Source organism: Medicago sativa, chromosome 6, assembly GCF_051527215.1.
Source record: "Medicago sativa cultivar Bolivia chromosome 6, Bolivia_mono, whole genome shotgun sequence".
NCBI classification, from domain to species: Eukaryota; Viridiplantae; Streptophyta; class Magnoliopsida; order Fabales; family Fabaceae; genus Medicago; species Medicago sativa.
In genome coordinates this window covers 64,678,960-64,692,921 of record NC_140754.1, presented here as the reverse complement: position 1 = coordinate 64,692,921, position 13,962 = coordinate 64,678,960, and the positions used below count along the sequence as shown (strand labels likewise).

The following is a 13,962-nucleotide window of genomic DNA, read 5'->3' as shown; positions in this document are numbered from 1 at the left end:
AGCCTAGCAACTTTCCAGATCTTACACCAAATGTGCACTTGTTAGGATTCAACCGCAGCTTGTACTTTCTCAGTCTTTCAAACATCTTTTTCAAATACACAACATGCTGCTCCTCATCACTTGACTTCACAATCATGTCATCAACATATACTTCAATCTCTTTGTGAATCATATCATGAAACAGAGTGGTCATACCCCTTTGATAGGTAGCACCAGCATTTATCAAGCCAAACGGCATCACTTTATAACAGAATGTCCCCCATGGAGTGATGAAGGACGTCTTTTCTCTATCTTCAGGTGACATTCGTATCTGGTTATAACCAGAGAAACCGTCCATAAAGGAGAACACTTTGGATTGAGCAGTACTGTCAACAAGCACATCAATATGAGGCAATGGGAAGTTATCTTTTGGACTGGCTTTATTCAGATCTCTGTAATCAACACACATTCAAACTTTCCCATCTTTCTTCGGTACTGGTACAATGTTGGCAATCCACTCAGGATATTCAGCTGTCATGAGGAAACCCGCATCAATTTGCTTCTGCACCTCAGCCTTGATCTTAAGAGCCATGTCTGGACGAGACCTTCTCAATTTCTGTTTGACAGGAGGACATTCAGGTCTTGTCGGTATCCGATGTTCCACAATCTTGGGATCTAGACCCGGCATATCTTCATAGGACCATGCAAAGACATCTGGATAATCATGGAGAAGCTGAGTAATCTTCTTTTTCACTTCTGGCTCAAGTGCAGCACCAATCTTGATCTCTCGCTTGTTCTCTTCAGTACCCAGGTTGATAAGCTCAATCTCTTCCTGGTGAGGCTGAATGGCTCTTCTTTCTTGTTCAAGCAGTCGAGTGATCTCATACGGTATCTCTTCATCATCCTCCTCATCTTCAGCTTCATATACAGGGAATTCAAAATTTGGAGGAACCATAGGGTCACTGTGTTCAACGGGTTTATTGTGGTTCAATCTGCATAATATGATTGGGATGATTTTAGAAAAATGTTTTTCATGCAGATTTTTGAAATTAATAAGAAAATACAGATGTTTTGGTTTTTTCTAGCATTACCATTATTTCCAAGAAAAAGGCACTAAAAAGTAAAAAACAAAGAGTCGTGAAAAAGACGACAACTTTTATTGATAACGGCAATGCCGAAACAAACATGCCCTTACAATGATATCACTTTCGCCTTGGGCAGAGCGAAAGGATTGTTATTTTGAAAACAAAGAAAAACATGAGAAACAAGACACATTACATGGAAGCATGCATGACTAACGGAACATCAATAGCCTCCCAATTTCTCACAGTGCCTCCTGGTACAACAAATGTAGGCACATGACTACTTTCAGCAGCATCTTCAACAATAACATTGATAAACCCAGCACTGTAGAAAGTTCCTGTTGAAACACCTGAGGTCGGGGCGAATCCAAGGCCCTCTTTACGCTTGTTTTCCAAAATCTGTATCACTTTGCCCCAGCCGGCAGCTTGCCCTTCTTGAACAGCTTTCTGGGCGTCTTTTAATGAAGCCATACTAGCACTAGCTCTTCGGGGTTCTGCACCTTCAACAGTCAAGCCTTGAAATGACGTCCCTTCAGCGGACCCTGCTTCAACACAAGAGAAAGATGACACTTGGCTAACTAGATATGCTTCTTCACCATGTACAGTGACAAGCTTACCATTCCTCACAAACTTGAGCTTTTGATGCAGAGTAGAAGTTACTGTCCCAGCGTCGTGAATCCACGGTCTTCCGAGGAGACAATTGTAAGAGGCATTGATGTCCATAACCTGGAAAGTGATCTGAAATGTCTCGGGACCAATGGTAATTGGCAAGTCTACTTCTCCAAGAACGTCTTTGCGAGATCCGTCGAAAGCCTTAACCAGATAGTTACTTCCCCTCAGAGAAATTCCATGATGACTCACCTGTCTTAGTGTAGACTCAGGCATTACATTTAAGGATGATCCAGTGTCCACCAACACATTGGATATCATGTCAGACTTGCAGTGCACTGAGATATGCAGAGCCAAGTTGTGATGTTTCCCTGCTTCGGGGAGTTCATCGTCACCAAACCCCAAGTTATTGCAAGCAGTAATGTTACCCACTATTCCATCAAACTGGTCCACAGAGACTTCATGATCAACATAGGCCTGTTCCAGTACTTTCATCAACACTTTCCTGTGAGCCTCTGAGCTCAGGAGTAGAGACAAGATAGAGATTTTTGATGGAGTTTGCAGCAGCTGGTTAACAATCTTATAGTCACTCTTTTTAATAAGCCTCAGAATTTCGTCCAGATTAGACTCTTCAATAGATTGGCCTATTGGGCCGGTGTTCTTGTCAACAGGAGGAGCAACTGGTGGAGTTATTGTAGCAACAGGTGTAACCACCTTCTTTTGGAACAAGGGTGGACGGACTTTTCCGCTTCTCAAAGCTGTAATTTCTCCGGCAACATTATCAACCGTAGCTGGGGATACCAGAGGCATTTCCACTCCATTCTCAATCATGGTTGCATCGTACTTGTAAGGGATTGCTTTTGTAGAGGTATAAGATACCGGACCAGGTAGCCTGATCACTAAAGGTTCAACATTCCTTGTCTGGGATGCACTTTCAACCGGAGAATCATGAAACACTGGCACAATCACACATACATCACTGACAATCAAGTGCTTGTCAGCCATCAGGCTCTGTATACCATCTTGCACCACACAACAACCCATAGGATTTTGAAGACATTCTGAACAGGAAGCATGATCGTGATTGAACAAAGAAGCTCGGCAAAGTTTGACATGTAGCAGTACCAAGGGAGTAACAACATTGCGGACATCCAACATGGGATCCTCTTGAGGAACGGGGATTCTTTCGAAAGCCTCGATCATGTTAACAGCAGCATGGTTTGGAAGTGGATTGTCAAGAACATGAGGAACACTATTTTCAAAAGTCAACCGTCCTCTGTCCATCAGGTCTTTTACAATATACTTCAGAGCATAGCAACCTTCAACATCGTGGCCTTGAGCGCCCTGATGGAATTCACATGTAAGATCCTATCGGAACCTAGGAGGCAAAGGATTAGGCGGAGGCTTGCCTGGTCTAGTGACACAGTGTCCCTTGGCAAGTAAAGTTGGGAGCAGCTCATCATACCGCATAGGTATTGGTGGAAAATAAGTCTTGGGCTGAGGACCCTGTTGTTGCTGCTGTTGCTGTTGAGCAGGGGGTTGTTGTTGTACTTGCTGAGCAATGGCATTAACGGGCGCTGGTGGTTGACCCGGTGGCAGAGGATATTGCTGGTAGAACGGTGGGAAGAAGGGATGCTGAGAGTACTGCATGTATTGGTAGGGTAAAGGTAACTGAGTAGCATTAGCATGTGTAGACTGATTACCGGATACCATCCCTACTTCGGATTCTTTCCTCTTATGGTGGCCATTACCATTTTTCTTTGGTGCACTGGCTGAAGATTCACTCTTTTCCAGAACAATGATACCCTCTCTGACAGCCTCATCTAGACGAGTTCCCATAGTAACCACGTCGGAGAAATTATTCGGAGCAGAGACTATCATTCTTTCCTTATATTCCTTCTTCAGAGTTTTCAAGAATGTCTGTGTTAATTCTTCCTCATCAAGCCGAGGAGAAACACGGGCAGCTGCCCCTCTCCACCTCTGAGCATATTCACGGAAGGTTTCATCTGATTTCTGAGATAAGGACTTAAGAAAGTCCCTATTTGGCTTCAAGCGGGTATTGAACTCGTAATGACTTTCAAAAGCAGCGGCAAGTTCCTCAAAAGTATGGATATTGTCTTTACTCAAACCAGTGTACCAGTCTGCCGCATCTACCATCAAGCTATCCTGAAAGCAGTGAATCATCAGTGGATCATTATCTGCGTAGTTGGCCATCTTTCGGACGTACCGAATGACATGGCTATGGGGACAAGAAGACCCGTTGTATTTGTCAAAATCTGGCACTTTGAATTTCTTAGGGATCTCAAATCGGGACACCAAGCATAGATCACGAGCCTTAGCAGAGACATTGTTCCCACGGCTAGCTTTGACCTCACGGAGTTCTCCAGCCAACTCTCTTAACTGTTGTCTCATAGCCTCCATTACAGGGTCTTGTCCGCGCGGAGTATCAACATCAATCACTTGTTGCACAGTGTGGACAATAGGATCGGTAACAACAGTAGTCACTTGAGGCATAGAGGTGGATACGGGAATCTGTCCTTGACCAGCAAAACCAGAGACACCAGCAGCAGTATTAGGAGAATAGAAAGTTGAGAGCCCATAAGGACGCCCATTGGGCATAACAAACCGAGCATCAGACACCACAGTAGATAGTGGGATAGATGGAATTGCTTCAGTAGAAACAGGGACAGATGTGGCTGGTTGTTCTTGTGCAGCCATCATAGTGGACATAGCGTCATGAGCCTTAGCCAAGTCTTCTTTCATAGCAGCCAATTCGGCACGGAGCTGAGCATTTTCTTCTTCAAAGTTAGCCATGTTTCTTCTCTTGTGCAGTCTTGTTTGATGAATTCTATCTGGTTAGTAAACCTTACGAGCACGAGCCACTTTTCAAACTGCGGCGGACAAAACCAGGAGGCAATGAGCACGAGAGAAGTCTTTTGTGACCAATGAATGCATATGATGCATGAGATGTGTTAATGCATATGCAAAAAGACTCTTTTTGTGTTATCGAAGGGTTTTAGACAAATTGGAGCTCTTGTAAACATTACTAAACAACAATTAACATAAACGGGAAACAAACAACCAAACATATAGTTTTACAAGACGATTCCCTTTGAAATGCTAAGCCAAGGGATAGACTTTGAAATGTAAAGTAACATAAACAAATGGAAATAACAACAGGAAATGGAGATCCTCAAGCATAGGAAGTGGAAGCATCATCCTCAGACTCAGACTCATAGCTGCAGTATCGGGGATAGAAGTTACGGGTACTCCTAGCCCTCTTGGAGTCTCTCATAAGCAACCTATCCTTTTCTTCAATCTCTCTCCTAGCTTTAGCCAACTCTTTCTTCAGTGTCAAGACCTCATGAGTCTGCTGTTCATCTTTTCCATCCAAAGTCATAATCAAGTTCTCAGCCTCATAGTATCTAGTCTTCCACTGATGCTTCTCCCGACTCTCCATAGCTAGATGCTCCTGATACATCTCCTGAGTAGGTGGTAGTAGAGGCAAAGGCATGGTAGGAATAGATGCAGACACGTATCTCATGGAGGGGTAAGGCATGCCAATCTCCTCAGCTTGGTTTATCACCCACTGTGTATAGGCCTCATGAGCAACACCGGACCTTACACCCATATGCTTCACCTCTTTCTTACGAAGTTTAGACCAAGCTTCCATGAAATCTTCTCTTATACCTGTGGGAGCATTGGAATAGTAGAAGAAGTAGGGAGATGTAGCAAGATTGATGGGCTTTTCTTTCATCGGGAAACCAAATTGTCGCAAGGCGAGCTCCGGGTTATAGTTAATTCCACCCCGGGTACCAAGAAGAGGTACATTAAGAAACTTCCCACCACCGAAGATGATTTCCTTGACCCTAGAAGCTGGAGTGAGCCAAACCACTTCATTAGGAGTGAGAGCCATAATCCGCTGTGAAATAGACCAATTCTCCGGATTGTCGTGGAAAGACTTTGGAAGGTGCGAAATAAACCACCTATAGAGGAGAGGCACACAACAAAGAATGTATCCACGACCCTTGCCGGAACGATCGTGAATAGCATGGTATGTGTCAGCTAGCAAGGTAGAAACCGGATTCTTGGAGTGGAAGATCATAATAGCATTCATGTCCACGAAGTCATCAAGATTTGGAAAGAGAATAAGCCCATAAATGAGAAGTGCGAGAATAGCTTCAAGAGTGTCCTGACAAGTGGTCTTGAGGTTGGCTTTCTCAAGTAGATACTTCGAAGTGAACCCTCGGATACGAGCCTTAATGACAAGATTCTTGGAGACATCGGTGGTCTTGAGATAGAGATCTTTAGCAATAACCAATGGAGTAGGAGGATGTTCAGGTCCTGAGAAAGGTACCCCCTTAGCAATAGATATACCCATCAAGCAAGAATAAGCCTCTAGAGTAGACACCAACTGAAATTCGGGAAAAGTAAAGCACCGATACTCCCGATCATAGAATTGTACTAGAGTGTGCACAAGCTTCTCATCCACATTAGTCTGAAGAAGAGTAAGTAAAGTCCCGTAACGATGTCGGAAACCAGTCGGATCCTCGATCTTGAGTGCCAAATCTCTCAAACTAGCCAAATCCACTTCCTTGAACTTGTAGGACTTAGTCTTCCCCATTCCTACAATGTTTACAAATTCAATTTGTCTAAGCCCTTCGATAAATGCATGGAAAAAAGTTTATGCATGTATGCATGAATGCATGATTATGTTCAAGTTCGGAGAAAACATGGTGGGTTGAAGTTCAAAGTCGGGGAGTCATGGGTGGACACGGTGTCCGGTGAATCTAGGGTTTTAGGAAATAGTAACCGGGTTCTAAAAAGGTTCCCAAGTTGCAACCTCTCCGACGTATATCATGGTGTCACGAGACAAACACTCGCTCCATGATTATCCGTAAGAAGGTCTAATTTGAGTGTAGTATCGCGTGACGACTAAAACTCGAGACAACACTCGGTTTAGCCTCCGCACTACATCCTAGAAAATGGCCATGGATGGGTTTGGTTATCTACGGTTCATAGCGTCATAGAACAATTAGAAGTAAAGTGCCTAAACGCGACAACACGCGCCGACAACATCACCCCCAAAACACGAGGCAACCCCCGGAATGAATTGACGATTATATCCCTCCTAAATCCTAAGTTCACTCAGCCCGGGTGCAGGATTTTGATATTCTCACCCCACACGTTTGCAAGAATTTAAACATTTATTCACATAGGAAAGCAAGTGAAAGAAACAAGTAAAAAGAGCGCAAGCGTGGAAATAAAGACTAGGCGTAACTCTCGAAAGTCCCCAGTGAAGTCGCCAGCTGTTTTATCTTGGTTTTCGGGTGTCAAACATTGATTAGGTTTGAACCTTTTTAACCGATGATATCTCATTTTTTCTTGGGAAGGGAAAAAACAAGCAAAACCCTTGAGAATCGAGGTCCGGGAGTTGTTTTCGCTACGGGAAGGTGTTAGGCACCCATAACGACTATAGTATCCTATAGGAACCGTCTTTATTTTCTATGCGCGCGCTTTATTTTTAAATGATATTTGAAGAGTGATATTTACACCTAAGGGTTTACTAAGTGAAGAATTGGAGGGAGAAGAAAGCGTTTGAATTTTTATTTTATTTGAATTGAAGGAATATTGGTTCCTTGCCTACGTACCCGTTTAAGGGATCAAATCCACCGTAGTTCTCTTCCAAAAATGTTTTTGTTTTTGTTGGTTGATTTTAAGTTTGAAAATTGGAGTTTTGAAGAATGAGAGGGAGAGGCCTCAAGGGCATATGATTGTGAAATTGTGGGGTTTGATTAGTTATTTTGAAAAAGAAGTCAAGTATGATTAATTTTCATTGAAACCTTGATTAAGAAAATGAAAAAGGAAAATACAATGGGATTTTGATCCCAAGGTTTATTTAGAAAATAATTTGGAGTGATATTGTTCAAGTTTTTTGGAAAATTGATTTTTCTAAGTGTAAATCCTAAGCATTCATCTAAACATACAATCCTAAACATACATCTAAACATGCATATCCTAGCCATACATCTAAAAATATCTATGTGATGTGTGTGCATGTGTCGGTGCTTGTGTCGGTGTACATTATTAGAGTCTATTGTCTTTTACATCATACCCTAGTTACATGCTATGGTCTTGCAAGAATTTAAAATTGCATGAAGTAAAATACAAAATTCCTAAGTCTTTCCACATGCTACATCTTGGCAAGAATTAAATTGCAAGAAAAATAGAGATGAATATGAGATGAGAGGAGCTTATGGAATGCATGAAACATGAAATGAAAGTGGTTAGTGGCATAAGGTGTAATAGCATGAAAATTATAAGCAAAAGAAATACTAAAACTTGACAAAAAAAGTAATGAAACTCTTAACCTAAAAGTGGCAAAATACACTTAAAATTTACCATGACATCAAGACAAAAATATGACCTATAATCCTCATGTCATGACAATTTTCTAAAGGTTTTATTACAATTAATGATATGGGAATTATAAGAACACATTCAAGTCAAGATTCATGATATATCTAGGCATATTTGCATCATTTATTCACAAACATAACTTGCAATCCAAGCAATTAGACCCAATTCACACACATGCAGCAAAAAACACATACAAACAGTAGCTAGAACTTCACAAAATCATATGGTATAGGTCACAAACTTTCATTAAAAAATTGGAACTAGAATCAAGCAATTTTCACAAAAATTTTAATACAAAATATCACAAAATAACAAGGAAATTATCACATTATCTTTTATCAATTTTCAATATGCAAAATCATCACAAAGATACCACAAAATTATCAAGATATGTGTGTGTAAATTTTTAGAAGTTTTAAGAATTTTTTAGACACAAAAAACATATGAAACTTTCACAAATTTTAACAAATATAGTAAAGAATTAACAAGAAAATACTACATATATTTTTTTCAGTTTCAACACATAAAATCATCACAAAAACATCAAGAAAGTGATCAAGAACCCATAGGAATTTTTTAGGAATTTTTATGAAGGGTTTTGGACAGGTAAAGGTGCAAATAGCAAGAAACAGCATGCAAAATAGCAACAAATCAAAGAAAACGAAAATAAAGACCCAGGCCCAAAGGGAAAACGGATCCTGGACTATCCAAACGTATCAGGGACGTTGGATTGATCCAGGATCTTAAACCCTAGATCAAACGGTGGCTAGCTAGTGGTCCAGGAGTGAACCAGACTGGTTCAGGTGAACCGGTCTGATTCACGTCCTTTTAAAAGCACCAGGACCGGTCCAGACTTCATTCCCCTCACTCATTTCACTCTCTAGGTTAAACCTTAGAGAGAGAAGCTCTCATCTCTCACTTGATGATCTTCATCTTCTTCCTTTCTCCGACGTGGTGGCCAGTGGTGGCGCCGCCGCGTCGGAGTTTCAATCTGCTCCGATCTAAAAGCCATATACATATTCTTAAAGCTCTTTCTCTTCTCTTTATGATTTCGAAACTTTTTCCTTGAAAAGAGGCTTAGATCAGAGTAGATCTACACTTGAACTATACGTTCTAGGGTTTCAAAAATTTTCCTAATCTTCTTGAAACTAAACCCTAATCTACTCAATCTTTTATGCTGATGACGAATTCGAACTCTGATTTGAAAAATAATCGGTGAATCTTCATGATTTTACATGTTAGGGTTTCGGTTTCAATTTTTTTGTTGAATCTTTTCGAAGTTTTCACTTCGATTCACCGTTTATTTTCAATTTTGAGCCTTCGATGATGATTTAAAGTGAAAAACGAGAAGGTTTTGTGAATTTACCTGGAGATTCGAATGAGAAGACGATGAAACCTTTGGTGAATCTTCTCTGAGTTTCTGGTGAATGATTTGTTGTTGTTGAACTGGTGACGTTCTTCTTCTTCTTCTTCACTGGTTTGATTCTGCTTCTTCAATTCCTCTTCTTCTCCACTGTGATCGTACAAGCTCTCTGAGCTTGTACTTGAATTGCAGTTTCTCAGTTCGATGATGAAGATTCGAATTCGAATCTCTGAGGACTTCGTGAATCTTGCTTCGATTTGGCTCAATTTGTGATTCTGGAAACAGTTAGGGTTCTATGAATGTTCATCTGTGTTCTTCATGTTCTTGTTATTTCTGGCTTTTTGATCGTAACAGAATAGAGAGAGAAAATGATGATCTGTTTCTGATTTTTTGATGTGTTGGCGCAATCTGAATGGGATTGTGATGATTGGGACCTTTTATAGCTTGACATGTGTATCTGTGAGCCAATAAGGGTATGCCACGTGTTCTGGACCTTAACTGATTCTGGACTGGAATTTGGACTTGGGGCCTTTTTGCAATTTTGAGAATTTAAGGGACTGACCTGCAAAATAATAAAAAAAACTAGAAAAATAACCTGGACAAAAAAGGACCATTCTGCAATTGTTAAAATTTTTGGGGACTGAAATGCAATTGACCAAAAGAGGACTAAAAGATAAAAGTTTGACTTGGAGGACCAAAATGCAAATTAGAAAAAATTTTAAAGAAAAAATAGAAAAAGGACTAAAGTGGAAAAACTTAATAAAAAATTGAATTTAAAAAATGTAATTTGGAACAAACGTAAAGTGAAACCAATAAAAGACACAAAATGGACTAAAACGAACCAACTACTTAAATGAGGTACTTTAAAGTAACCTCTCTCTGCCAAAATTTCATGTGAAATGACCAAAATGCCCCTAGGGACTAAAACGACTCAAAATGACTCAGATGCAATTTTTAAAGTGGTTTTTAACAGAGAATCAAGGCAAGAGTTTATTCAAACCAAATGAAAAGACTCAGAGACAATTTTTAGAATTTAAACAGAGTTTTAATACATGAAAAGACTAAAATGCCCCTAGGGGCTAAATTGACTCAAAATGACTTCAAATGCGATTTTTGAAAAGGACTTTGACATAGAATGGAAACAAAGGCTTATTCAAACTATTTGAAAGGACTCAAACAATTTTCAAGGACTAAAATGAGTTTGGATACAGGAAATGACTAAAATACCCTTTTTCATGAATTTTGCAAGTAATGTTGAAATAAAATGCAGAGAAAGATGTAATTGATCAGAGACAGTTCAAAATGCAAGAAAAGAAGAATGGAGCTAGTATTTTTAGGTCCAAAATTAGGGTATAACAGAATCCCCATTATGTTTGAACGAATCTTAGTCTTGGTAAACTCTTTTAAGCCCATTTCAGCTCTAGTCTTTCCTTCAAGACTTGGATCAATCAGAACCTTCTCATCTTCATCCAATTTAGCAGCATGCTTGTCATAAATCTCTGCCCTAACCCATAAGTACTTTACCAAGTTCTCATACATTGAACCATTCAACATTCCAAAATAGCCATTCAGTTGTTGATAAAGAAGATAATTTGAGAGATCACATTTGTGATGCTTCAATGATTCGAAATCTACTGGATTCTCAACTTGAACAGTTAAATCGTATTCATCCATCGTCATAGTTCTTCCCTTAATTTGATACATTTCACCAGAATCTAATTGCAAGGTAGTTGCTTGACTGGAACTTGAGGTTGCCATGGAGATTGATGAAGATTTTAGGGTTCTTAGGTTTTGATTTAGAAAAAGAAGAGATTTTTCAGAGATACGGTCTAAAATCAGAAAGTGTAGGTAGTGAAGTGAGAAGTGTGTGTTTTTGTCTAAGTGTTTTTAGCAAAACGTTTGCAATTCAAAAAGGGACAAACAAACACATCATTAATGACATAGGGGCGCGAGATAGTACATTCAAAGCAAAAATTCACCATTTCCCTCTTACGTTAGACACCAATACAAATAATCCACGTCAAAATTTTTCAGAGTAACTGCCATGTTAGTGGGATAGGTGTCACTAAAAAGTAACTTCCAACGTTTCCACTAACACTGCTATCAAAAGCAAGAAGTCTAGTATCTGGAGTTCAGATGCTGATGTCATCAAAAGCACATTTTCCTCAGAACCTCAATGAAGAGCTTCTGATGGACTATAGCTTCTGAACAACTTCAGAACCTAAATTCCTATTCAGAGGCAAGTATTTAATCAGACACAAAGTTCATGTTCAAATTTTTCTTTATAAAATCAAATCTTTCAACAATTAAGGGCTTAGTGAATATATCAGCCCATTGGTGTTTAGTATCAATGAATTGTATATCCAAAACTCCTTTTTGAACACAGTCTCTATAAAGTGGTGTTTGATTTCTATATGCTTGTCTCTAGAATGTAGAATTGGATTCTTTGACAAACAAATAGCAACATTATTGTCACAATAAATGGGAATATTGTTAGCATTAATCTGATAATCTTCCAACTGATGTTTCATCTAAAGTAGTTGTGTACAACAACTTGCAGCTGAGATGTATTCTGCTTCTGTTGTAGACATAACAATAGTAGCTTGTCTTTTGCTAGCCCAGGATATCAGATTCTCACCAAGAAATTGACAGTTTCCACTAGTTGATTTTCTTTCAATCCTGTCACCATCATAATCAGCATCACAAAATCCAACGAAGTTATAATCTAACGATTTCCTACAAAGGAGTCCAAGATTTGTTGTTCCTTTCAGATACCTAAAGATTCTCTTAACAGTAGTTAAATGAGATTCTCTAGGATCTGACTGGAATCTTGCACACAAGCATACACTGAATAAAATTTCTGGCCTAGATGCAGTGAGATATAACAAAGAACCAATCATATCTCTATACAGCTTCTGATCAACCTTTGATCCAATATCTTCTTTACTTAAGGTGCAGGTTGGATGCATTTGTGTGTTCATCACTTTACAATCTTCAAGTTTAAACTTCTTCAGTATCAATGAATTGATGCCAGTAGCCTAGTCAGCTTTTGTGTTTGACGTACTTCACAGAATCTGTGGATGTCACTCCCCAGCTTCTATGAGACTTCTGTCTACTAGGATGTTGACTTATGGTTGATCTTCCAATTGATCTTCCACCATAGTCTTCTAAGCTTCCCAATCCCTTTCTGATGATCTTCATATGTTCCTTCTTCATGATAAGAGTTACTGCATACTTGAACATACGTTAGTATTCCAATTATTCTTCAATAATTTGTTATCATAAAAAACCAAGAGAACTTGTACGAACCATTCTTGTTCAAACATATTTAAAATATATCAAATCAAATATGCAAAAAAAAAGGTTAAAGGAAGAGAAAACAACCAATTTTATAGTAGTTCCCTAATCGTCCTCGTTGTAGGGTGCGCATACTCTTAGTGAATAAATTCACGGGCTTCTGCATTGATTATTGAATACACATAGAGCTATAAGGTTTGTGTTACAAGAAATTTACCAATTATGTCAACCTTTGACTCTAAAGACTATAAAACCTAGATCTTCTTCAATAAGATCGCCTTAAGCTTAAAGTAAATCTGAATCCTTTGAATTTAAAGTCTCAACCCTTTGATTCTTCAACCTTATGTAATCCTTCAGAGATATTCGTTAAAATCCCTTCTTTGACATAGGTTCCATCAGTTTATTTACGTGTTTGTATAATATAAAATGTGTAACACCCTAAACCCTTATAGTGATAAATCACGCAAATAATACAAGTCATACAAAGGATTTAGATGCTACTTCTTCTATATGTTCAAACATGCATAAATAATTTTTTTTCAAAACATCGCAGCGGAATAATATCATACAACTCATCTCGAAAGTAGCCGTGCCACATAATCATAATACATCACCAAAATAAATATCCATATCTCAATAACTGAGTGAACAAATCTCATAAAGTCATAAAGTATAAATAACATCCGACAGACACCAAATCAGAGCCCTAAACTAAGAATCCCAAAGCAAAAGACGAGGTAGCTCCAAAGCTAGCCTCAAGCATACTCGCAGCAAATCAAGCAACTAATCCTGCACGTCGTTTACCCATCCATACAGATAAGGTAGGCGGTCAACCAAACGACCACTGCGGTTAGATAACATTCCACAAAAATAATTAAATGAAACCAAGATGGCGTAAATATTTTCAAATGATTAAACAACACTTGATTAAAATCATTCACAACAACTCAACATGATTAATAATCATCAAGCTTACAAGTATAATAATACACAAGTACATTTTCACATCTTCACATATTCACCAAGTTTCACCAGTGCAAGTATTCACCAAGCACATAACAAGAATGACACCTATCAAGTTATGAAATGCACCTAAAAACGACCCTATATGCAAGTATGACACATATAAACAATAGTTTAAATAATTCTAGCGAAAATCGGGCTGTTACAAAATTCCTCTACGAGGTTAGAGGAAAAAAGAGAGATTTCTTG

At 39.0% G+C, this 13,962-nt stretch overlaps 1 protein-coding gene across 1 annotated transcript in view; it reads right to left on the bottom strand.

Annotated features, from left to right (window-relative positions):
* Positions 1-1,253: 1,253 nt before the first annotated feature.
* The window catches only part of LOC146916303 (uncharacterized), an 89,884-nt gene continuing 77,175 nt past the window's right edge, over positions 1,254-13,962 (bottom strand). Inside the window, exon 3 of the mRNA XM_085721595.1 lies at positions 1,254-2,972. Within this exon, the coding sequence (XP_085577721.1) occupies positions 1,254-2,972 (1,719 nt within the window). The remainder of the gene's footprint in view (positions 2,973-13,962) is intronic.